At 40.1% G+C, this 24049-nt stretch overlaps 1 protein-coding gene across 1 annotated transcript; it reads left to right on the forward strand.

Annotated features, from left to right (window-relative positions):
• The first annotated feature begins 296 nt into the window (after nucleotides 1-296).
• LOC101483017 (uncharacterized) lies at nucleotides 297-18885 on the forward strand. The gene is made up of 9 exons (XM_024800172.2): nucleotides 297-333; nucleotides 1805-2161; nucleotides 10663-10779; nucleotides 11116-11460; nucleotides 12203-12541; nucleotides 17292-17633; nucleotides 17706-18041; nucleotides 18373-18457; nucleotides 18798-18885. Exons 1-9 carry the CDS (start codon nucleotides 297-299, stop codon nucleotides 18838-18840), a joined length of 2001 nt encoding a protein of 666 aa, XP_024655940.2. The 3' UTR covers nucleotides 18841-18885.
• The last annotated feature ends 5164 nt before the right edge of the window (nucleotides 18886-24049 follow it).

The following is a 24049-nucleotide window of genomic DNA, read 5'->3' on the forward strand; positions in this document are numbered from 1 at the left end:
CAATGTAATTGTAAAATACAATGTAACAATTGCAAACTACGACACAGAGCGATTAAAAAATAATAATAATAATAGAGAGAATAAAAATAGAGCTTTTACTGAGCTCCTGCTGTCACTGACTGCAGCACTTTTCCCTCGGATGGAATAAGGAAGTCTCTGAATACGTCTCTATGAGCTTTTACTTTGAAGGTTGAAACCGAAAGTAAAACTTTCTTGTTACAGCTGGAAAGTTAGAGCCGTGTGAGGTTTTGGGTGTCGGGTGGAGCAGAGTTGGTTATCGTCTCTGCCACAGGAGGATGAAGAACCTCGTGTCCTTCCTGCTACTCGTGCACGGTAAGAACTTTGAACCCGTCTATAGTTGGGCTGCTGTCAGCCACAGGGGGATGTTTTCAGTATTTACCGGTCCCTGCTTCAACTCAGTGAATAACAGATTGCTGGATGAGCCACACTCAGTCACAGCTTAGTCTGTTACTCTCCAGGTTTTACAAGTAGTTTTGTATTTTACAAATGAAGCTTTGTCTCCGACTGAATGCAGAGTTTATTTTAACTCTTATATGTTAACCCAGTTTTTTTTTTTTTTACTTTTAAGAGCATGATTAGGATGTTTCACAACCTTTTCACAGTAAAGGAAGTGGTTGGCTGATCTCGGGTGACCTGTAGGAACTTTTATTAATGTCTTTCAAACAGAAGCAACACAAATGGTTGACATTTGTGTTGCTTCTGCTTCTTCTCAGCTTTACGTCATTAATACACCATAATCCCTGAGCTCTGACCAGGAATGCTCCCACACAATCTGCAGTGATCAAACGTTTGCATTTCACTGATTTTACTGTCAAAGTAGGGGATGATGCTGGTGTGCCAGGAAGAAGTTTCCGTGTGTGTTTTTAGCTGGACTGAAAAGGATATTTACCCTGAGGCAGGAATGTTCAGGCTTAAAATGACTCTATATCATTTATGACAGATTAGATTAGAGTAGACCAACAAGTCATTTACAGCAATTTGAATACAGGCAATAATTTTTTTGCCAATTAGCAGAAAATGTGTGTGTGAGGATTTGTCTAACAGCAGACAGAGAAGCGCATATGCTGAATGAGCTGCTTTTAAGGAAATAAACATGTCTGAGGTCAGGTTAATCAGGGTACAGTAGGTGTGCAGTGACGTGAGATAATGAGCTTGTTTCAAATGTAAAAAGTGGAGTTTTGAAAACATAGAAAGTAAAAATATGAGCTCCCCGAGAAATGCTCAAGTACAGAAACCTGAAAATGAAACATCTGGAATTCAGAGAAGCGCTGGAGTTTGAAAATGGAAAATTTCTCTAAAGTAGCACAGGTCCATGTTTCCTCTTTAACATCAGTCTGTGAGCTGAGGACAGCAGCGGTTCTGGTCTGATGGAGGGTTCTAGCTGCTCAGCTGTCCTGGCTCTGCTTCGTCCTGTTGTTGAGCTCATGATGCTCCAGATGTTGTCAGCTGGTGAAAGGTTCAGACGGTTCAGCAGCCGGACTCGTCTCTTATGAAGCTGTGTTGCTGGAATAGATGAAGTCTGCGGTTTAGCATCCTTTGCTCAAACACGAAGGCCTTCCAAGAAAAACTTGTCTGCATGGAGCAGATGTTTCTTTGGCTCCTGATCATACCTTTGAGCCCTGATGGAGGCTCCTGATGGGCTTCAATATGTTTTCAAAGGTTTCTAGTGTTACACACTGTGGTCATTACTGGTACTAATTTAAAACCTGTTGTTAGAACTCATCCCGACATGTGACCCACCCTGTGGACAGACTGAATGACGACACTCTGTTTCTCTTATCAGTTTCCCAGCATGCCTCAGGGGTGGAAGTGTATGAGGTGTATGAAGGGGAGGAGTCTGTCCTGCTGCCCTGTCAGGTACCTGTTAATGTTTCCAGTAGCTCCACAGCAGTGGTCTGGGACCGTGATGAGTTCAAGATCCCAACAGTCCACATGCGTGTGCAGAGCGGAGATGATATTCTGAACGATCAGAACCATCGTTACACCAACCGAACATCGATGAAAGCCGACGCCCTGCAGACTGGAGACCTCAGCCTCACCCTGAGGAACCCTACAGTCTCTGATGGTGGGACCTACATCTGCATCGTCCGCAAATATGGACAAGATCAGAGCAAGACCCATGTGCAACTGAAGGTCAAAGGTCAGTGTGTGAAATCGTCTGTACTGTCGTTATGATGTGTGTACAGTAATGTGTGACTGGAGTATGAGATGTTGTAACTCTGAGCTCACACATCACCACTGGCTGATAACTAGGGCTGCCACAAACGATTATTTTGATAGTCGACTAGTCACCGATTATTTTTGCGATTAGTCGACTAATCAGATCATCATCCATTGGACGTAAAACGTACAGCTTATTGCACCAGCAGCATCTGCTCTTATATAACTATCATTAGCTTACAGCTTTAAGTGTGTCAGGTATGTGCTAACTAAAAATAAAGACAATATGATAGTTTATTAAATTTAAATGAAATCTGCAGATTGTTTCGGTGGAGTTTAATAAACTCCTTGCTATCTAAAATATAACAGGACACCGGAGTAAATTCTCGAGCATCTCACACTTCTGATGATCAGCTGTCTGCTTGACGTTTATTCAGCTGTGTAAAAACTATAACTTTAATCTCAGCCAAACCGATTTACTCAGGAACAAATAAATTACTGAAAAAAGCCAAACAATAACATTTTCTTAAATTTTATTTTTGCATTTAAATTAAACATAACATGCTTATACAAAATCAACCAAGAACAATTACTGTTTTTAACATTTGTGAACTTATAAGCATGAATGGAAAAAAAAAAAAGAAAGGAAAAAAAGAAGAAAAAGAAGAGGAAGAAGGAAAAAAAAAAAAACAAATAAAATAATTCACGCGGAGTGAATTATGATCAGTTATTTTTTTAAGAATTCTAGAAATGGTTGCCAAATCATACAAAAACTCGCCAGTTTCCCCTTTCTATCAAATCTTATCTGCTCCACCCTGGCCACAGACACCATCTCATTAAGCCACCTGTTAAAACACGGGGCCGAAGAAGACCGCCACTGTAAAAGAATAAGTTTCTTTGCAGCCAGCATACCCATTGTAATTATCTGTTTTTGTGAAAAGGAAAAAGATTCGACTGATGCGAATGATCCAAGTATAGCCAATGTACCATCACGTGGTACTTTTTTCCTAAATTGGTTTGAAAACCACATAAAAATCTGGCTCCAAAAAGCATTCAAAACAGGGCAATGCCAAAATAAATGTGCAAGGGAACCTTCACCGACTTTACATCTGTCACATAAGGGGGATACAGAATTATAGATCCGGTTAAGTTTGAGTTTAGAAAAGTGTAGTCTATGAATAACTTTGAACTGGATTAGTTTATATCTGGCATTTATTGAGCCTTTCTGAATATTGGACAAACAATTTGACCATTGCTCTTCAGACAGAGGGACCCCGAGGTCTTCAGCCCATGTTTTCTTAATTCGGTCGGAATCAACTGGGATTGTAAAGCACTTAACAAACTGAGATATCAAATGTTTAAAATCTGCTTTCTGAATTATATCAAAGTAAGTATAACTTCGTGGCTTCAGTGGAAAGTCTGAAAAGTTTTGTTGAACAAAATTCCTTATTTGAAGATAACGAAAAAAATGTGATTGAGGTAATTGAAACTTTTCTTGAAGTTGAAGGAAGGACATAAATTTGTCATCTGTATATAAGTCCTCAATGTATTTCAATCCCTTTTCCCCCCATTCTAAAAACACCCTATCCATTTTACCTGGTTTAAACAAGTAGTTATGTATTATTGGCATTCCTACTGAAAAATCAGGTAGTTTGAGAGATTTCCTATCTTTAAGGAGTGTTTAACAACAAAATTACGACTGAGCGAATTGTTAAAAGAACCCGTGTTAGAAAACAATAAGACCGGTTTAAGGCTTCAGAATCAGAATCAGAATCAGAATCAGAAAGGGTTTTATTGCCAAATGTTGAGCAGGTTTACAACATTAGGAAATTGCTGCGGTGCTTCAGTGCAAACATACTGTCATAAATTACGTTTAAATAGACATGAAAATAAAAATAAGAATAAGAATTAAAAGTGCTAAGTAGATAGATATACTATCTACTAGATATAGATATACTGTTGCTGCCTCTACCTGGAGCCAGATCGGAAGCTTGTCATGACAATAATCAATAGGCGAACCCCACTGCCAGTGCAATAGAGCTCTTGATTTTGCTGCCCAATAATAATGTCTAAACACAGGGAGACCTAACCCCCCGCAGGAAGTGTTTTTTTGAGCCATGGATATCCGAGGGGGGTTTTCCTGCCCAAATGAATGAGTGAATCAATGAATCAAGCTGCTTAAAAAATTTAAGTGGCAAATGAATAGGAAGGTTTTGAAAAAGATATAAAAATCGTGGCAAATACACCATCCTAACTGCGTTTATTCGACCGATCAGAGACAGAGGAAGCAGTTTCCATTTTCTAATATCATCTTTGAACTTATCCAGCATTTCCAGGAAATTCAATTTATAAAGGAGTTTGGGATTTTTAGAGATCTTAAGACCAAGATAGGTAAAAGACGTAGTTACTAATTTGAATGGGAGTGAGCTGAGGAACTTTGGGCATAGATTATCTGTTATTGGCATAAATTCAGATTTATCCCAATTGATCATATATCCTGATAATTTCCCAGTGTTTAATACAATTTAAAAGATTAGGGAATGAGATTTCTGGTTTGGAAAGGCAGATCAGTAAGTCATCTGCATACATGTTAACAAGACTTTCCACATTCCCAAATTTAACTCCCTGTATACCTGGGTGGTTTCTTATGTTAATGGCTAGGGGCTCCAGGGCTATATCAAAAAGAAGCGGTGAGAGGGGGTCCCCCTGTCTCACCCCGCGTTGTAATTGAAAGGGAGAGGATTTATCTGCATTAGTGAGAATACAGGACACAGATAAATCATTTTAATCCAATCCCTAAAGTACTCCCCAAAACCAAATTGTTTTAGAGTCTCAAATATATAAGACCATTCAATCTGATCAAACGCTTTTTGAGCGTCCAGAGAAAGTACTGCTGTTTTAACCTCTTTTCCATAACCTGAGTAAATTGTATTTAATAATAAACGGACATTATTAAATGACCATCTACCAGGAATAAATCCTGTTTGATTAGGATGTATAATTGTTGAAATATGTTTACTCAATCTTGTAGCTAAGATTTTGGTTATGATTTTATGATCACAATTTAAAAGAGCAATGGGTCTATAATTTGCTGGGATGCCTTCCTCCTTTCCAGTTTTATGAAGCAAACAAATATTTGCCTCGTAAAGTGAAGCTGGTAACCTTTTATTTTTAACGGAATCATTTATCATCCTAAGAATGAGAGGAATAATTTTGTTTTGGAAGGCTTTATAGAATTCATTACCAAATCCATCTGGGCTAGCTGTCTTTCCAAGTGGTAAGGTTTGAATTGTTCTTAAGAGATGTTTTTCAGAGATAGGGGAATCAATTTCATCTCTCAGGGCTTTGTCTAATTGAGGAATAGCTAACCTGTCGAAGAAGTTGCTAAAATCACTTTGAGATGGTTTAATTTTACTAGAATACAGATCTTTATAGAATTTGGTAAAACAGGTATTAATTTCCTTTGGATTGATACTTATCTTTGTCATGGTCCTGAGTCTGAGGACTCAGTGTTTTGTGTTTCTTTATGCTTTTGTTCATTCCGAGTGTGTATTCTGTTGTGATTTTGCCATTTGTTAGGTTTCTGTTCTTTGCCTTCCTGCTCCCACTTCTGTGTTCCCTCTGTCTGTCCATGGTGTTATTGTGTCTGCTCATGAGTCTGCCTGTCAAGTTCAGTGTCCTGTCTGGTTCTCTGTGTCTGTTAGTTTCCTGTTTTATTCTGAAGGTTCATGTCTGATGTGAGTGTGTTCAGTTTACATTTCCCCTGTCCCGTCAGCTCTGATTTCTCCCAGCTGTGTTGCCCTCCTGTTTCTCATCCCCTGATTACTGGTGTGGGTATTTAAGCCCTGTGTGTTCTCCTGCCTGTTGCCGGTTCGTCTGTATTACTCCATGTAAGTCTGCGCTTTTCTGCATTCAGCTGTGTCTCTCTGCGGTTTTTTTGTATCCTCCGTCAGTCTGCGTCTCTCTGCATTTCACCCCGTGTCCTGTGGATTTCTAGTTGCTCTTTAGTTTTCCCCAGTGTAGGTTTCCGTTAGTTTGTCTCATTATTCGTTTTCTGTTCCTGCCACTGACACCTTGTAAATAAACTCCACTAATCTTTTCATACACTGCTTGCTCTTGGGTCCTTTTTCCAACTCCACACGGCTCGCCTCGGCAGCCGTGACAATCTTACCCGATGTCATTATCACTTTTTGAATTGCTCGTTTTGCTTGTTCCCCTCTAAGCTGATTTGCCAGCAGTTTCTCTGGTTTATCTCCAAATTCAAAATGTCTCTGTTTGAGCTTCAAAAGAAGATTGCTAACACGTTTATTTAAAATTGTGTTGTATTCATACTTTAATTTCAAAATTTCATTTAAATCAGTTTGCAACAAAGATGATCTATATACTTCTTCCAATTCAGGAAGCTTATTTTCTATTTCTTTAAGTCTTTTTCCCAATATTTTTTTTCTTGGAAGATTCAAAGGAAATAATATGACCTCTCATCACAACTTTAAAGGTCTCCCACAAAATAGAATCTGAAACTTCTCCATTATCATTAGTGGCAAGAAACGTATCCATATTTGCATTGAGATATTTAATAAATTCTTGATCATTCAGAAGGGAAGGGTTAAAACGCCAATTATATTTTTTGGTCAAAATGTTTTTAAAGACCAAACAATAACATTTTAAGTTCACTTATATTGCCATATTTGGAATACTGTGTGGAAATTTGGGGAAACACATATAAAACTGCACTTCAACCAATATGTAAAATTTAAAAAAAAGCAATCAGGATGATTAATAAAGCAGGATTTAGAGACCATACTAACATCATGTTTTTGAAATTAAAAATACTGAAGTTTATGGATCTTATAAAATATAAAACTGCAAAAATTATGTACAAGGCCAGATACAATATGTTACCAGGAAATATACAGAGGATGTTCTATGACAGAGAAGGAGACTATGAATTGAGGGGGAAATTGAATCTAAGGATTCTTAAAGCACGGTCAAAGGTTAAAACCTTTTGTGTCACTATTTATGGGGTAAAACTGTGGAATAGTTTTACTATAGATCTACAGCAATGCTCAGGAATTAGTAAGTTCATGAAAATACTTCGAAAACTGATTTTGGAAGAATATGATACCGATAAAGATGATCACCCATTGTATGTATAAAAATATCAAATTATATCCAAATTATATCAATCACGGTAGCCATGTTTATATAGGTTCTCCTCGTGTATTGTGTGGAGTATGTGATGATGGGAATTAGGTGAATTATGTGGGATCAATAAGATGTTGAGCAGGGGTAGGAATTAATAAGTATGTTCATACTTCTTCCTACTCCTTTTCAGACCAAACATTGTTACATTATGTCAGACGATTTTGTTTTATTTCATTATATTTTTTTTTTGTTTATCTGAACACATACGTGTGTGTGTGTGTATATCTACATATATATTCGTATCTGTAAATGAAAATATATGTAGTGTGTATATATTGTTTTTTTGTTTTATATGTCTGAAACAAATAAAGATACAATACAATACAAAATACAATACAAGTTATCTAAGTGACTCATATATCATGTTTAACCTGAGTAGCGAAAGACGGCGGTGGGTTTGAAAACGATCTGCCGGGAGTCCGGTGTTCTCACGGCTCTAGTGAGCCTTGCCCCTGGCTCGCTATCGAGCTAGTGGGTAACAGACGTCTCCGAAAACGTCGGAGCGCTTTGAAAATATGTGGTGTCTTGATAAACTGAGCAGATATTTGAGGCTTACACAGCTACATTCTCGCCTGAAAATATGTTAAACGTTTATTTTGTGACCCAGAAAGAATAATAAGAGTAATATTAAAACTAACTAGCTGCCGCCGCTATGAATTCTGGGACACAGCTTCTTCTTCTTCGGGGTTTAACGGCAGCTGGCATCCTTGTACATGCAGTGCTGCCATCTTCTGTTTCAGTCCGTTATTACACTCTTAAATCCTACTACTTATTCCTGCGTCTTTTGGGATCTTACAAAGCTTCAAACGACGCGTCGACTATTAAATTTGTCGTCGACGATTTTGATAGTTGACTAATCGTGGCAGCCCTACTGATAACACACATTCCAAAACACTGACTAAAGGTTCGTGGAATTATACAGGTTCCATGGCCATTAACTCATTCACTGCCAGCCATTTTCAAATCAGGTAACTCCCCACTGCCAGGGTTTTTGAGCATTTTTACTCATTTTTGAAGAGCCACAGAAAACTGTGTGTTATGATCATATAAACGCTGAACCTACCAAAATGAAGAACAGACTCTCTTCTTTCATCCAAAAAAAAAAGCTTGTTTCTACCATTTTCCATTCTTTAGTAATCAGCTGTAGAAGAGAGGTGGGTTCCACCAAAAATGCCTGTTTTGACCAAAAAAAGGGAGAAAACGAGCTTTTTGTGAAAAATACATTTCAAGCAGAAAAGTGCCTTTGACACTAATATTTCTTGCTTTGTGACACCTCTAACATATAAAATAGTTTTTCACTTCTATAAAACAGAAATAACACTGAGAAAGGTTATGTTTTATCAAAACAATTTATTTACAAATATATGAAAAAATAAAATGTACATAGTGAAACATTTATTCACAATGAATAATTCACTTTTGTGTGGTAATCATTATAACACTTTCCGGGATGCAAGGGCACACAACAAGACTTGCACCACATTTTTGTCATTACATACCATGAATGCAAGTCTGATATTCACTGACAAGCTGCCCGAGGTTGTATTCTAGCCCCTCCCATTGAAAAACGTAATTGACGTCTATAGACGTCAATGGCAGTCAACGTAAGTTTTTCAATTGACGTCTATAGACGTCAATGGCAGTGAATGAGTTAAGTACACTCATGGGACACTTCATTAGGTACACCAGTAAGCTGTTCATTGATTTAAATATCTAATCAGCCAGTCACATGACACCAACTTACTGCACCTAGGCATGTAGACATGCTGAAAACAACCTTCGGAAGTTCAAACTAACCAACAGAATGGATTCAATTCAATTCAGTTAAATTCAGTTTTATTTATATAGCACCAAATCACAAGAACAGTCGCCCCAAGGCGCTTTATATTGTATGGAAGGACAATGATGGAGAAGGAACAATGATTTTAGTGACTCTAAATGTGGCAATGAGTGCTGGTTTGAATACTTCACAAACTGGTGATTTGCAGGGATTTTCCCTCCAATCATCTGTGAGTTTACAGAGGTCTGAAACACAGCTGCAGGCTAAGGCCACACCTTGGTAAATGGTAAATGGACTGGTTCTTATATAGCGCTTTTCTACTCTTCTGAGCACTCAAAGCGCTTTACACAACTTGTGCATTCACCCACTCACACCCATTCGTGCTTTCTAAGTAACATTCACACACATTCATACTCTGATGGATGCATCGGAGAGCAATTTGGGGTTAATATCTTGCCCAAGGATATTTGGCAACCAGACTAGGGGAAGCCAGGAATCGAACCACCAACCTTCTGATCAGTAGATGACCTGCTCTACCGCCTGAGTTACAGCCACATCTGTCTGCTAAGACCAGAGCACAGACTCACTGGACAACAGAGGGGTAGCATCTGTTTCCTGGCTCCTGCTGCAACATTCAGAGGTAGAGTCAGAGTATGGTGAAAACATCTTGAAAGCATGGATTCATGCTAACTTAAAGGCTTAGACAGCTGGTGGTGTGATGGTGTAGGGGAGATTTTCCTGAGACACTTTTGGCCACTTAAATACCAACTGAGTATTGTTTAAACCCCACAGCCATGACTGCTAATGCTGACCGTGTCCATCCCATAATGACCTCAGTGTATGCTTCCTGCAGGGTAACAAAGCTGAGATCATCTCAGACATGACAATGAGTTTACTGCACTCTGACGGCCTCCACAGTAACACATCTCAGTCCAACAGAGCGTCCTTGGTATGTGCTGGAACAGAAGAGTCACATGATAAATGTGCAGCATGTGAGTGATGATGTCACATCTGAGCCATTAACAAGCAAAGGAACAGGATACCAGCAAGGTGTACCTAATAAAGTGTCCAGTGAGGCTCTGTGACAGTGGCTCTGTAATGGTGTGAAAGAAAAACAGATGTCCGAGTGACTCCAGCAGGGGGAGCAATCTGACTTCAACACATATACACTCAGTGCCACTTTATTAGGCACACCTGTTCAGCTGTTCTTTAACAAAAATATCTAATCAACCAATCACATGGCAGCAGTTTAGTGCATGCTGTAACTAATAAAATGTCTGCTTAGTAAGAACCTATCATCTTTTCACTTATAGGTTGCTGACATCTTGCTAGTTGAGCTGTAGATTGTACGGTCCACTTTTGTTACATTAAATAAAAATTGCGTCTAAAATGATTTTATTTTGTGAATGAGCTCATTGATCAGGACACAGAGTAGTGAACGAGTGAGGAAATCTGCTGTGAATGTTTCATGTTCAGGTTTCTTCTGTTCACCACAGAGCGTCCTCCGACCTGGCCCTGGGTCCTCTCTGGCATCCTGGCTGTCTTGGCTCTCCTGGCTGTCAGCAGTGGGATCGTCATGTGTTATAGATATAAAAGGATGAAATGCCCAGCAGGTATGATGACCTTGTGTCTGCGTGTGCTGCTGTTTGGTTTGTTGTTGTAAACCAGAACTGGACAGGAAGTAATGAGTGAATGATTTTCCTCTTATTCTTCCTTTGTGGGCACTCATTTGATCTGAGCTTTGTGCAGTTGTGGATTGATGCTAATTTGCAACACTTGAGATTTGTGGCCCTAAAGATCTCCAGTGGATACAGTTGTTCTTATTTTTCTGTCCTTCATGACTTGGGCACTGAAACAATTGAACACGTTCTCTTTGAGGTCCTGGTAGAATGATGTGTTGGTTGTTGGTGTTGTGTGCACACCTCATGTTCTGCTCTGTTTCCTCACAGACAGTCAGGTATTGATGGTGGAGATTTCAGAGGGAGAGAAAAAGTCTGTCCTGCTGCCCTTTAAGACCACAGAGGATCTTCCCCAGGACGCCACAGTGGAGTGGAGACTCACTGACCCCAAACACATGCAGGTTCACGTGTATGACAGTGGAAAAAATCAGCCGGACAAACAGGACGAGGTGTACCAAGGCCGCACAGAGATGAAGGAAGAGCCACTGAGAGATAAAGACCTCAGTCTGAAACTAAAGGAGCCCCGCGTTACTGACACCGGAGTCTACACCTGCACCGTCAGCAGCAAGGATGGAAGCCTCCTACTTCAGAAAGTGGTGTCTCTCACTGTCAGAGGTGAGTGGAACAGCTTTGATTGTCTTCTGGATCCTCCACAAATTTGAACAAAATCAAACTGCTGCTGACACATTTTCATTTGAATGAATAAATGCAGACATTTTGATTAAACTTGCGAACTGAGGGAGCTGTGTGAATCCGATTAAGGCCTGCACAGACCTCTGAATGAAAAAAAAAAAACATGGGATAACATCTGCCATTTAATCCCCTGTTTCAGCTCATTAACTCATTAATTTCCACACTGCTTCTTTCTTCTACAGGACTTAACATCTGGCTGTACTATGTCAGATCTCCATGGCAACATATCCATGACAAGAATTTTTGTCAATAAATTTACCACTGTCAATATAACAACACAAAAATAAGGGTCCATCACACCACATGTGACACACACAGGACCAGAGTCCAAACAAAAGTTTGATCCATGCTGTGTAGCAGAGGCTGTGATTCCTGCTGACTCACTGCTTTGTTAAAAACACAAATTCCCCAGCATCATGCTGAAGGGTAGACGCTGTAAGTTTCTGCAGGTGTGACAGAATAAATTCAGAAGACTAAAGAAAGCAGCAGATAGCAGAGCAAAGCAGCAATTTGTGCAGCCTCACACATCAACACACAAGCAGTCGAGCTCAAAGTCAGAGAAACACTGAAAACAGGAGCTGCTGGTTACACAGCAGAGGACATGATGGAGGATCCACCTCACTGATGTCTGTCTGTCTCATGTTCTACTGTGTTCTCCTCTCAGAGAGCCAGATGGAGACGGTGGAGGTGACAGAATGGAACAAGTCTGTCCTGCTGCCCTTTAAAACCAAAGATGACCTTTCTCAGGATGCCACAGTGGAGTGGAGACGCTCAGACTCCAAACACAGGAAAGTTCACACGTTTCAGAGCAGCCAGCACCTTTCAGGTGAACAGGACGAGATTTACAGAGGTCGCACAGAGATGAACAAAGAGGCGCTGAGAATCGGAGACCTCAGTCTGACCCTGAAAGAACTCGGCATCACTGACAGTGGAGTCTACACCTGTACTGTCTGCACGCATGGAAAAGTCCTGAAACAGAAGGTGGTGGTGCTCAGTGTCAGAGGTCAGTAAGCACATCAGAGAGGCTGTGGTATGTTGTCAATTCCTGTTGTCAACACTCTGGACTCCATTGACTGTATGAAAAACATGAAAAAAGGAAATCTGCACTACTGGCCAAAAGTTTTAGAACACCCCACTTTTTCCAGGTATTTATTGGAATACAAGTTGTTCAATTCCAATGAATAGCTTGAAATGGTACCAAGGTAAGATGTGAACTGCCAGAGAAATCTTCACTTTCTAGTTTGTACAATACTTTCATTTCAAAGTGCAATTTTACGACATAATTTTCAATAAAAAGCTGTGGTGTTCTACAACTTTTGACAGGTAGTACATCTGACCAAGCATAACCATCTTAAACTTAACATATAGGTAAATAAGCAGTTAGCAGTGGCACTTCATTACTTTGTGTTAGATATTTAATAGTTGTTCTGCCTCGATTAGAGTTAACATGTTTATATCCAGTGTTGGGGAGTAACGGAATACATGTACCGCCGCTACGTATTTAAAATACAAAATATGAGTAACTGTATTCCGTTACAGTTACCATTTAAAAAGGTGGTATTCAGAATACAGTTACTTTGTTGAAATAAATGGATTACACTGCGGTACTTTCCTGTTTCATTTTGTCGCGGGTCAGGACTGTTTGGGTTTGTTTGACAGCTACGTTCTGTTGTTCCAGGGGGCAGCGTTATGGTTGCCATGGTTACAGGTGATGCTCTCTCTCTGCATGTTTCCTGGGTGAGAGAGGACTTTTTGTTGTTGTTGTGCTAAGCTAACAGGCAGAATGCTACAAACATAGCTCTAAAGAATGTAGCATCATGGGCAGTGTAGTCCGTGTTGCAGGGAGAATGGACTGCCATACACGTTATGTGTCTTTGAGCGAGGAGGGAGAAAAAGGAAAGGTACGAGTTGTCGTCGAGGAAAAACGGGAGCTGGAAGCATGTAAATATAATAATAACCACTGCAGCCAAGAAGAGTGCCTGACGAGCCCAGTTGTAAGTAAGCTATTAAGACTCGACTGTACACTGTGTTCGTGTTTTCCTCCGAAACAATAAGCTTCGTTGGAGCAGCCTTTCAACGCCTCTCTCTGTCTCTCGCTAGCAAAGTTGACCCAGACAACAAAGTAAAGCTAGTTTTCGGCTACGAGCCGACACAGAACCCGACGTATTAGTCAGAGGTCCCTTTACTACAGTTCGGAGTCGCGGACCTTCAGTAATAGTAATAAATCACACAGCAATAGTACATTCACGTTGTTGTAAAAAGCATGATAATATATTAAGTAATCCAAAGTATTCAGAATACGTTAATCTCATTGAGTAACGTAACGGAATACGTTACAGAATACATGTATTCTGTATTCTGTAATGGAATACATTTTAAAAGTAACCTTCCAACACTGTTTATAGTAAATCCCAAAAAGTTGATTCTGTTCATCTGGATGTCACATTTTCAGTGGGAGAAACATTTTATTGTGTGTGCTCAGCCCGTGTGAGGTTTATGTGTGTATAGATGTGTGTATTACTTTGTGTGCCTCCGGCTGAGTGTGAAAGAACTCATCCCAACACCTTCCTACCAAGTCCAAGGTGTTCTGGTTGTGGTGTTTAGAGCTGCCTACCAGTGGGTTCAGGATCGAAGCCAAATACTTTGATCTTTCAGTTTCAGTACTGAGTAAAAAATGTGTGGTTTATTTTAATCAACGGGTTTGAAAAGCAAGGGCTGAAATTTCTTTGAGTTTCTCTGTAAGCACTCATTTAAATGTTTAAACTTCAACTGTGAGAGACAGAGATTTTCCATGTTTGAGGTGACCAAATACTTATTTGCCACCCTGATTTACGAATAAATTCTTTACAAATCCTACCATGTGAATTCATGGATTTTTTTTTTCACATTCTGTCTCTCACAGTTGACGTGTACCTCTGGTGCAAATTACTGACCTCTGTCATCATTTTAGGTGGGGGAACTTGCACAATCGGTGGCTGACTAAATACTTTTTTGCCCCACTGTATGTAGAGCAAGATTTAGTATTTTGGTCTAAATAACCCAAAATGTGATGTCCACATATGTGGATGCCAGGTCCTAGGAGGTTAACCATCTTAAAGCCAACCAGACTCTGCTTCTTGGAGTGGAGTCCTGCTGACTCCAACTGCAGACAAGGCCCATGACAGAATCCCAACAAGACAGTTTTTTTTTTCCATGGCTTCTCTGAACTCCTCCCACATCCTAGTTTTTCCTTCAGCTACCACCCAAGCCACGTTCTGCTTAACCTGTTGGTACTCATCAGCTGCCTCCTAAGTCCCACAGGGAAACAGAGCCCGATAGGACTCTTTCTTCTGCCTGATGTCTCAGACAGAATGCTGTAGGTGATGGGAGTTGAAGATCTTAGAGACCAGGACTTCTGCCAGGCATTCCCAGAGAAACCTTACTATATATTTAGGTGCGCCAGGTCTCCAATGCATACAGCGTCCAAGACATTCGGCTTCAGATTGATCATCAATCACATGCATACACGTGCTTACAAGTGCACACACATACACACATAGTGCCTTGTCTTTTGTAACCATAGGGGGGTTTTACAAGCGGGCCTCCCTTGGTAGCAAGTAAAAGATGTTCGTCTTGTTTGCCGTTAACAAGAATAAGTTTCTAACCAGCGGGGCCTGTGGAAGCGCAGACCCAGCATCTGTCATATTGTCTGTTTGTCTATTCTGGCAAGTACATTGAAAGTAAAGCAAAAGATGGAGTACTTTTCTTTGTATATGTATACACATAAAGGGCCAACAAATGTGCCTGTGTGAACATTCACATTAAATAAATATTGTACGTGGAACTGCTTATATCCCTCATACAGGGAGTGCAGAATTATTAGGCGAGTTGTATTTCTGAGGAATAATTTTATTATTGAACAACAACCATGTTCTCAATGAACCCAAAAAACTCATTAATATCAAAGCTGAATGTTTTTGGAAGTAGTTTTTAGTTTGTTTTTAGTTTTAGCTATTTTAGGGGGATATCTGTGTGTGCAGGTGACTATTACTGTGTATAATTATTAGGCAACTTAACAAAAAACAAATATATACACATTTCAATTATTTATTTTTACCAGTGACACCAATATAACATCTCCACATTCACAAATATACATTTCTGACATTCAAAAACAAAACAAAAACAAATCAGCGACCAATATAGCCACCTTTCTTTGCAAGGACACTCAAAAGCCTGCCATCCATGGATTCTGTCAGGGTTTTGATCTGTTCACCATCAACATTGCGTGCAGCAGCAACCACAGCCTCCCAGACACTGTTCAGAGAGGTGTACTGTTTTCCCTCCTTGTAAATCTCACATTTGATGATGGACCACAGGTTCTCAATGGGGTTCAGATCAGGTGAACAAGGAGGCCATGTCATTAGTTTTTCTTCTTTTATACCCTTTCTTGCCAGCCACGCTGTGGAGTACTTGGACGCGTGTGATGGAGCATCGTCCTGCATGAAAATCATGTTTTTCTTGAAGGATGCAGACTTCTTCCTGTACCACTGCTTGAAGAAGGTGTCTTCCAGAAACTGGCAGTAGGACTGGGAGTTGAGCTTGACTCCATCCTCAACCCGAAAAGGCCCCACAAGCTCATCTTTGATGATACCAGCCCAAACCAGTACTCCACCTCCACCTTGCTGGCGTCTGAGTCGGACTGGAGCTCTCTGCCCTTTACCAATCCAGCCACGGGCCCATCCATCTGGCCCATCAAGACTCACTCTCATTTCATCAGTCCATAAAACCTTAGAAAAACCAGTCTTGAGATATTTCTTGGCCCAGTCTTGACGTTTCAGCTTGTGTGTCTTGTTCAGTGGTGGTCGTCTTTCAGCCTTTCTTACCTTGGCCATGTCTCTGAGTATTGCACACCTTGTGCTTTTGGGCACTCCAGTGATGTTGCAGCTCTGAAATATGGCCAAACTGGTGGCAAGTGGCATCTTGGCAGCTGCACGCTTGACTTTTCTCAGTTCATGGGCAGTTATTTTGCGCCTTGGTTTTTCCACACGCTTCTTGCGACCCTGTTGACTATTTTGAATGAAACGCTTGATTGTTCGATGATCACGCTTCAGAAGCTTTGCAATTTTGAGACTGCTGCATTCCTCTGCAAGATATCTCACTATTTTTGACTTTTCTGAGCCTGTCAAGTCCTTCTTTTGACCCATTTTGCCAAAGGGAAGGAAGTTGCCTAATAATTATGCACACCTGATATAGGGTGTTGATGTCATTAGACCACACCCCTTCTCGTTACAGAGATGAAGTGGACAAAATACTCATTTGCCTAATAATTCTGCACTCCCTGTATACAGGCTCCTCCTACAGGCTTTGGGGGTTTCCGATGATGCACTAAACCAATTTTTTTTCATGCCCATATTTCACTCCCTGTATGTTCATACGCCACTAGTTCATGTCCTGAACTTTGTCTTCTCTCTGCTGCAGTTTGTTATTTGTCCTGTTTGTTATGTGTGGTCTCTCTGATCTTCTTCCTCTACCCCCTCACCACCCAAAATATGGCTACACCTCCGTGATCCTGTTTCTATTGGAAGTATCTTCTTTTAAAATGAATGAGATTACCTGATCAGTGTGGTTCTGTCTTTGGTATTTTAGAGTTATTTTCATTGTAAAGCACTCGGATATACTTTTGATCTGACACTAAATAAATCAAACTGATATGAATTAACTGCAGCACATAACTTCTGCCTGTCTGTACAACTTGTTTCTCCTTTCTTCAGTCTACGAGCTTCAGACAGTGGAGGTGACACCGGGGGTGAAGCGTGTTCTGCTTCCCTTCAAAACCGCAGCTGACCTGCCTGAGGACGTCAGAGTGGAGTGGAGACGTTCAGACCTTGAAGATGTGAAGGTCCTTGTTTATGAGAACAGCCAAAACAAGCATGAAGAGCAACACCAGGACTATCAAGGCCGCACTAAGATGAATGAAGAGCTACTGAGAACCAGAGACCTCAGTCTGATCCTGAATTTCCCTCGACTTACTGACAGTGGAGTCTACACCTGCACCGTCTACAAAAATGATGGAGCCATCCTGAAACAGAAAATAGTGATACTCACTATCAGAGGTCAGTAAACTCATCTGAGGCCAGTAAATTTATAATTTGTCTGTATTTACAGCTCATGTTGTATTTTATCAGGCTACAAGGTGGAAATAGTTGAAGTAACAAAGGGGAAGAAGTCTGTGCTGCTGCCCTTTAAAACCACTCTTGATTTACCCGATGATGTCACAATCGAGTGGAGACGTGGTGATTCCAGAGACACAGTCCACACCTATCAGGATGGCCAAAACCTGCTAGAAGAACAGGGACAGGATTATAGAGGTCGCACAGAGATGAATGAAGAGCCACTGAGGACTGGAGACCTCAGTCTGACCCTGAAAGACCCCCAAAACACCCACAGTGGTTTCTACATGTGCACAGTCTCCCAGGGTGAAGACATCCTGAGACAGAAAATTGTGATGCTTACTGTCAGAGGTCAGTGAATGTAGCTTCCTCCACCCACTGCTCTTTTAGTTGAGGAACTGCTGTGAAAACATCAAGTGTCCATTTTTGTTGAGTGTCAGATGCCAAATAGATTCACTTAATACACTCATTCTGAAACAATATTTAAATGTTAACCATTAGTGTAATTTTATGGTTCTGCTTTGTCTTGAAATGAGGAAAGGTTCCCATAGTTTTCTTTGATATCACTGAGTAATGGTTGCAGTCCTGATTCTGATGTTTCAAATATTCTTGATAACTCGCACCAGAGATTGAAGACAAGTTAAATGAGACTCTGAATCAATGTTGTCTGTTTCCTCTGCAGGAAAACATGGTGCAAGCTTTACAGAGCAGTTTCAAGGCTTCAGAAAGAAGAAAAAATCCATGACTGATGGACCTTCTTCCACTGTGTAAAGTCCTCTTCCTCTTCTTGTTGTTGTCTGTTGTAAAGTTGGTGTGAAATGTAAAGACTGGAGCTGGACCATTTATAATGAATCTTTAACTCAGCGCACATCCTGCAGGTTTAAATCCAATATTTGCTAAAACCTCAGCTCACATCAGAACCTGAATCATTCATCCTTCTTTCAGTCTTCTTTACTGATCAAGTTTGTTTTATTTATATTAAATATCTAAGTGTAATCATGTGACTCATTATTTGGAACTTGGTGTCAAACTGGAAATACCAATGTTACATATGTTGATCTTTCGCTTGCTTCTTCCTGGCTGACTGTTCTGTCTTCTCTGGACCAGGATTCATGAATCTATTCCACTCACTACTAAAGAAGCAAGTTAAATGGAGGAGAAGAGCTGGCAGGTAGGTCATTGTGCACAGCCGTCCTTCTCACAAATGTTTGATTCAAATTACATGCAGATCTGTGTTTGATCCAGTGTGTATCTCTGACTGACTGTTCTCTCTCACCTTTGGAAAAGGACGATCTTTCGGATTACCTTTATATTGGGGCCACTTAGTTTTCCCTGTATACTCCTCTTTGGTTCCACTTTTAGAAAACATAATCTCGGATGGACACCTGCTCATTCTCTGCAGCTGGATCCTTCACTTCCTGTCTGACAGACGCCAAGTTTTCAGACTGGGCAGCATCACCTCATCCCCCATCACACTGAACACTGGTGCTCCACAGGGGTGTGTACTGAGCCCTCTCCTGTACTCACTCTACACCTACGACTGCACAGCCACTAACAACTCCAACATCATCGTGAAGTATGTGGACAACACCACAGTGGTGGGTCTTATCACCAACGGTGATGAAATGGCTTACAGGGAGGAGGTCACTGTTGCCGAGACAACCATCTTACCCTCAACATCGCAAAGACAAAGGAGTTGATAGTGGACTTCCGGAGGTGCAGAGAAGCACACACCCCCATCACCATCAACGAAGCTGCTGTGGAGAGAGTGAGCAGCTTCCGTTTCCTGGGTGTACATCTGGAAGACGATCTCACATAGTCAGTACACACAAACAAAACAGTCTCCTTCTTTCTCAGGAGACTGAAAAGATTTGGCGTAAGCCCCCATATCCTCAGGACCTTCTACCGCTGTGCCACTGAGAGCATCCTCACTGGATGCATTGCCACCTGGTATGACAACAGCACTGCTTACAACTGCAAAGCTCACCAAAGAGTAGTGCGGTGTGCTGAACGGATAATTGGAGGTGAGCTTCCCTCCCTCCAGGACATCTACAGGTCGACATTCGTGTAATTGTCGATTTCGACACTATGCATATTCAGTAATGCACATACACTCTTATATTTGTACATGTATTTATCCATTATTATATTTTGCTTTGTTCTTATGTTTTTGTATTTTGCACACCTGTTGCTTGTGAAGCTTGCACACAAGAATTTCACTCTCATGTGCTGTTCCAGTGTACCAGTAATGGGATGTGACAATAAAAGTGATTTGATTTGATTAGAAGTTTAAAGATGGTCTGTCTTTCAAGCTTTGAGAGTTCCTAGTGCATACATCTGACACGTTTTCTTTGGATTTTCTTTATTGATTGTCTGGGTCTGCTGCTACAACTACTCAGGTTCATGAGCATGTGGATGCCGAGGGTCTGGGCTGATGCAAAAATGTTTATGTACCCCCTCTGCTGAGTTCTCCTGATACAATTTACTTTCTCTAGTAAAATTAGGTCTGAGACTTCATTAATGATAAAGTTAAAGCTCTGATAGATTGTTGCAGTAGCGACCCAAGCTCATTAAGCAGACCAACTTGTGTTATTACAGACCTAATAGCCTGTTGTCTTACTGACCATGAAAGCAACCCTGGGTAAGATATTGATCCTGAGATATTGTTTTGGTCTCAAGTGGTCTCGATGACCGACCTCGTCAGGTACCCTTCATGTCCCTTTTGGAGCTAAAAAGAGGTCAGGCTAGCTTTCCTGCTTGTCAATACAAATGAACATGTGTAGACCTTCAGTGTGCTCACAGACATGCTCCAGTGTGAGGGGAGTTCATTGATCAAGTCTGCACCTGGAGGAAAAGTGTCTCCTCTTTATTACACTGTGACTTGTAAGAGACATTTTTACATTCTTATATCTGTTGTTGTCTCCATCCATCCATCCATTTGCTTCCGCTTATCCTTTTCAGGGTCGCGGGGGGCGCTGGAGCCTATCCCAGCTGTCATAGGGCGAGAGGCGGGGTACACCCTGGACAGGTCGCCAGTCTGTCGCAGGGCTAACACACAAGGACAGACAACCATTCACACTCACATTCATTCACGCATTCACACCTAGTGGCAATTTGGATTATCCAATTAACCTATCCCCACAAGCTGCATGTCTTTGGACGGTGGGAGGAAGCCGGAGTACCCGGAGGGAACCCACGCAAACACGGGGAGAACATGCAAACTCCACACAGAAAGACCCCGGCCTGATGGTGGAATTGAACTCAGGACCTTCTTGCTGTGCGGCAACAGTGCTAACCACCGTGCCACCGTGCTGCCCTCTGTTGTTGTCTGTGAAGTAAATATACAAAGCAGGTCACGATGCAGTTTAAAGTAACCTGTGTAAAAGTGACTTTGTTGTCTGGCTTCTGAAGATGGTCCAGTTTATACAATACAGATATGTTAGATTAGCTCTCTTCGTATTTAATGTTTTAATTTATTTTCATGAATTTATTTAATTAAAAAGGAGAGACTTTAGAGAAATCCCCCCCGTCAAAAGTTGGCTATCAATCCAGTCCATATGCTCTGGCACAGGCCCTGCCCACTGATCACCCGGCAGTGCATGAACTTGACTTTTACTTTCATCTTTCTGCACATTCACAGTTCCAGCTCATGTTTGTACTGCAGGTTATCAGAAATGACCATTAATGCTGAAGCAATGAAGATGTGACAATGACCGATAGTGAAACTGAGACACTGACCAGAGAAGTTCAGGATTCTGGTCAGACCAGAGACACAAAAACACAAAAAATAAAAACAAATAGTGGATTTGTATGATCTCTGTAACTAGTTTTATGGATTATCCTTATGGGCCTTTTTTGTAATAGAAAGATTGATGATAGCGAACATTTGTAAGTATTGCCCGAAACCTCTGCACAGTAATTCAAATACGGTGCAATCAGGGAACAATAGAGAATGTGGAGTGATTTGTGGTCCAGAATGTGTTTTACTTTACTCAAGATTGAGACACTTCTTGAAATTTTGTTATGTATATGATTTATATCAGACTTCCACTTTAATTTATCATCTATAATCACACCAAGAAACTTATGTTCAAGTACTCTTTCAATTTCCACACCATCTAAATGAATCTGCACTTGTGCATTTCTAAGGGAATTCCCAAATAAGATAATTTTAGTTTTACTTAGATTTAGTGCTAGTTTGTTCCTGTTAAACCATTTTTTAATTTTGCACATTTCTGAAGTAATTGTATCCAGCAGCTCCTTTAGATTCCCCCCAGAACAAAAAATATTTGTGTGATTTGCAAATAATACTAATTTTAATATATCAGATGCCTTACAAATATCATTTATATAAATAACAAGTAATTTTGGACCCAGTACAGAGCCTTGTGGAACACCACAAGCAATGTCCAAGCATGATGAGGAATGGACACCCAGCTTCACAAATTGTTTCCTGTCACTGAAATAATTTTTCACCCATTGCAGTACAACCCCCCTAATCCCGTACCGTTCCAGTTTATTAATTAATATGTCATGATTGATTGTGTCGAATGCTTTCTTGAGATCCAGAAATACTCCAGCTGCATACTGTTTCTGATCTATAGCATTCGTAATCTCCTCAATTGATTCGATTAATGCCAGAGATGTTGATCTTTTTGATCTGAATCCATATTGACTGTCAGAGAGTAATTTATATTTATCTAAGAATTTGTCTAATCGTTTATTAAACAGGTTTTCTAGGATTTTGGAGAATTGTGGTAGTAAAGAAACAGGCCTGTAATTTGTGAAGTGGCGTCTATCCCCGGTTTTATACAGCGGCACAACTTTAGCTATTTTCATTTTGTTTGGCACTTTTCCCGTCTGAAATGATAAGTTGCAAATATATGTTAGAGGTCCTACAATTCCTTCAATGACCTTCTTGACGATTTTCATGTCAATATCATGACAATCAGTAGATGTTTTATATTTACACATGTGTACAATGTCAATTATTTCTTTTTCCTCCACTGATGCGAGGAACATTGAGTTAGGGTTCCTATCAATCAGGTTTTCACTACAGTCTACTGATGGCAGTGACTCAGGAATTTGTTCTGCCAGTTTTGGTCCAATATTTACAAAATAATGATTAAAGCTGTTGACCTTATCAGCAGTGTTTTCCATAATATTGCCATTGTCGATAAAGTATTGTGGATAACTTTGTTGTCCAGAATTATTTTTAATGATACCGTTTCAAACATCCCATATTCCTTTCATATTATGTTTATTGTTGTTCAATATTTTACTATAATACTCCTTTCTACATACACGTATAATATTGGTCAACTTATTTTTGTATTTTTTATATTTATTTTCAGCATCTTTTGTTCTTTGTTTTAGGTATTCCCTATAGAGTGTATTTTTCTTTTTACATGCATTTTGTAAACCCTTAGTGATCCATGGTCTATCTGAATATTTGTGCTTTCTGTTGTATTTTATTGTTGGACAGTTTTTATCGTACAACTCCATGAATATTCTTAAAAATATGCCATATGCTATATCAGTATCAGTTTCTTTGTACACATTGTCCCAGTCCTGATTTAATAGATCGTTCTTAAATGCAGTCATAGTTTCTTCTGTCCTTACACGTCTGTATCTCAGTTGTTCTTCATGCTGATTTCTCTTATAATTGGTGTCATAAACTGCAAAAACTGGTAGGTGATCACTGATGTCATTAATTAATATTCCGCTCACAATGTTGTTTTCCATATTGTTAGTGAAAATATTGTCAAGTAAGGTGGCACAATGTGGTGTAATTCTGCTAGGCCTGGTTATTTTAGGAATACAGCTAATTATTACATTTTTCTCATTTTCCTTATAAATTTCAATTGTTATACATTGTAATAAATTATCAATTACAGTTGTCATACTTTCTACCACCTTGTAATTTAGGTTTTTATCCACATACACAGCTACTCCCCCTCCACTCTTGTTCCTTCTATTTACAAAATTCACTTCATATCCCTCCAGTCCAAAGTCCAGTCCTTTCTCCGCATTGATCCATGTTTCAGGAATGGCACACATGGATGAATGCTTGCCATTAATATATATGCTTGCAGAAGGAAGGTCATGACATTTCATACATTGGAATAAATGTCTTCATTTTGATATTTTATAATGTAAAAGAGCACATGTCACATATCATTGTGTGACATTTATCATTATCATCGTTTATTTATAAATAAGAGTTTAATAAAGACACGGCACGCTTAATTTCTTAGGCATGAAGATAGAGCGACCTTTATCCAGAAGTGACAATTATGCTTGTGGCTAAACCATTCTAAACAGACTTCCAAAATCTTAGAGTGCATGATGCTGTGTCA

This window comes from Maylandia zebra, unplaced genomic scaffold (assembly GCF_041146795.1).
Source record: "Maylandia zebra isolate NMK-2024a unplaced genomic scaffold, Mzebra_GT3a scaffold01, whole genome shotgun sequence".
NCBI lineage: Eukaryota > Metazoa > Chordata > Actinopteri > Cichliformes > Cichlidae > Maylandia > Maylandia zebra.

Excerpts from the sequence above, each read along its gene's own strand:
- LOC101483017 (XM_024800172.2), top strand. The coding sequence starts at position 297 with ATGAAGAACCTCGTGTCCTTCCTGCTACTCGTGCACG. Across the intron at positions 11,461-12,202 it reads GGTGTCTCTCACTGTCAGAG|AGAGCCAGATGGAGACGGTG; the intron begins GTGAGTGGAACA and ends TTCTCCTCTCAG. Across the intron at positions 17,634-17,705 it reads AGTGATACTCACTATCAGAG|GCTACAAGGTGGAAATAGTT; the intron begins GTCAGTAAACTC and ends GTATTTTATCAG.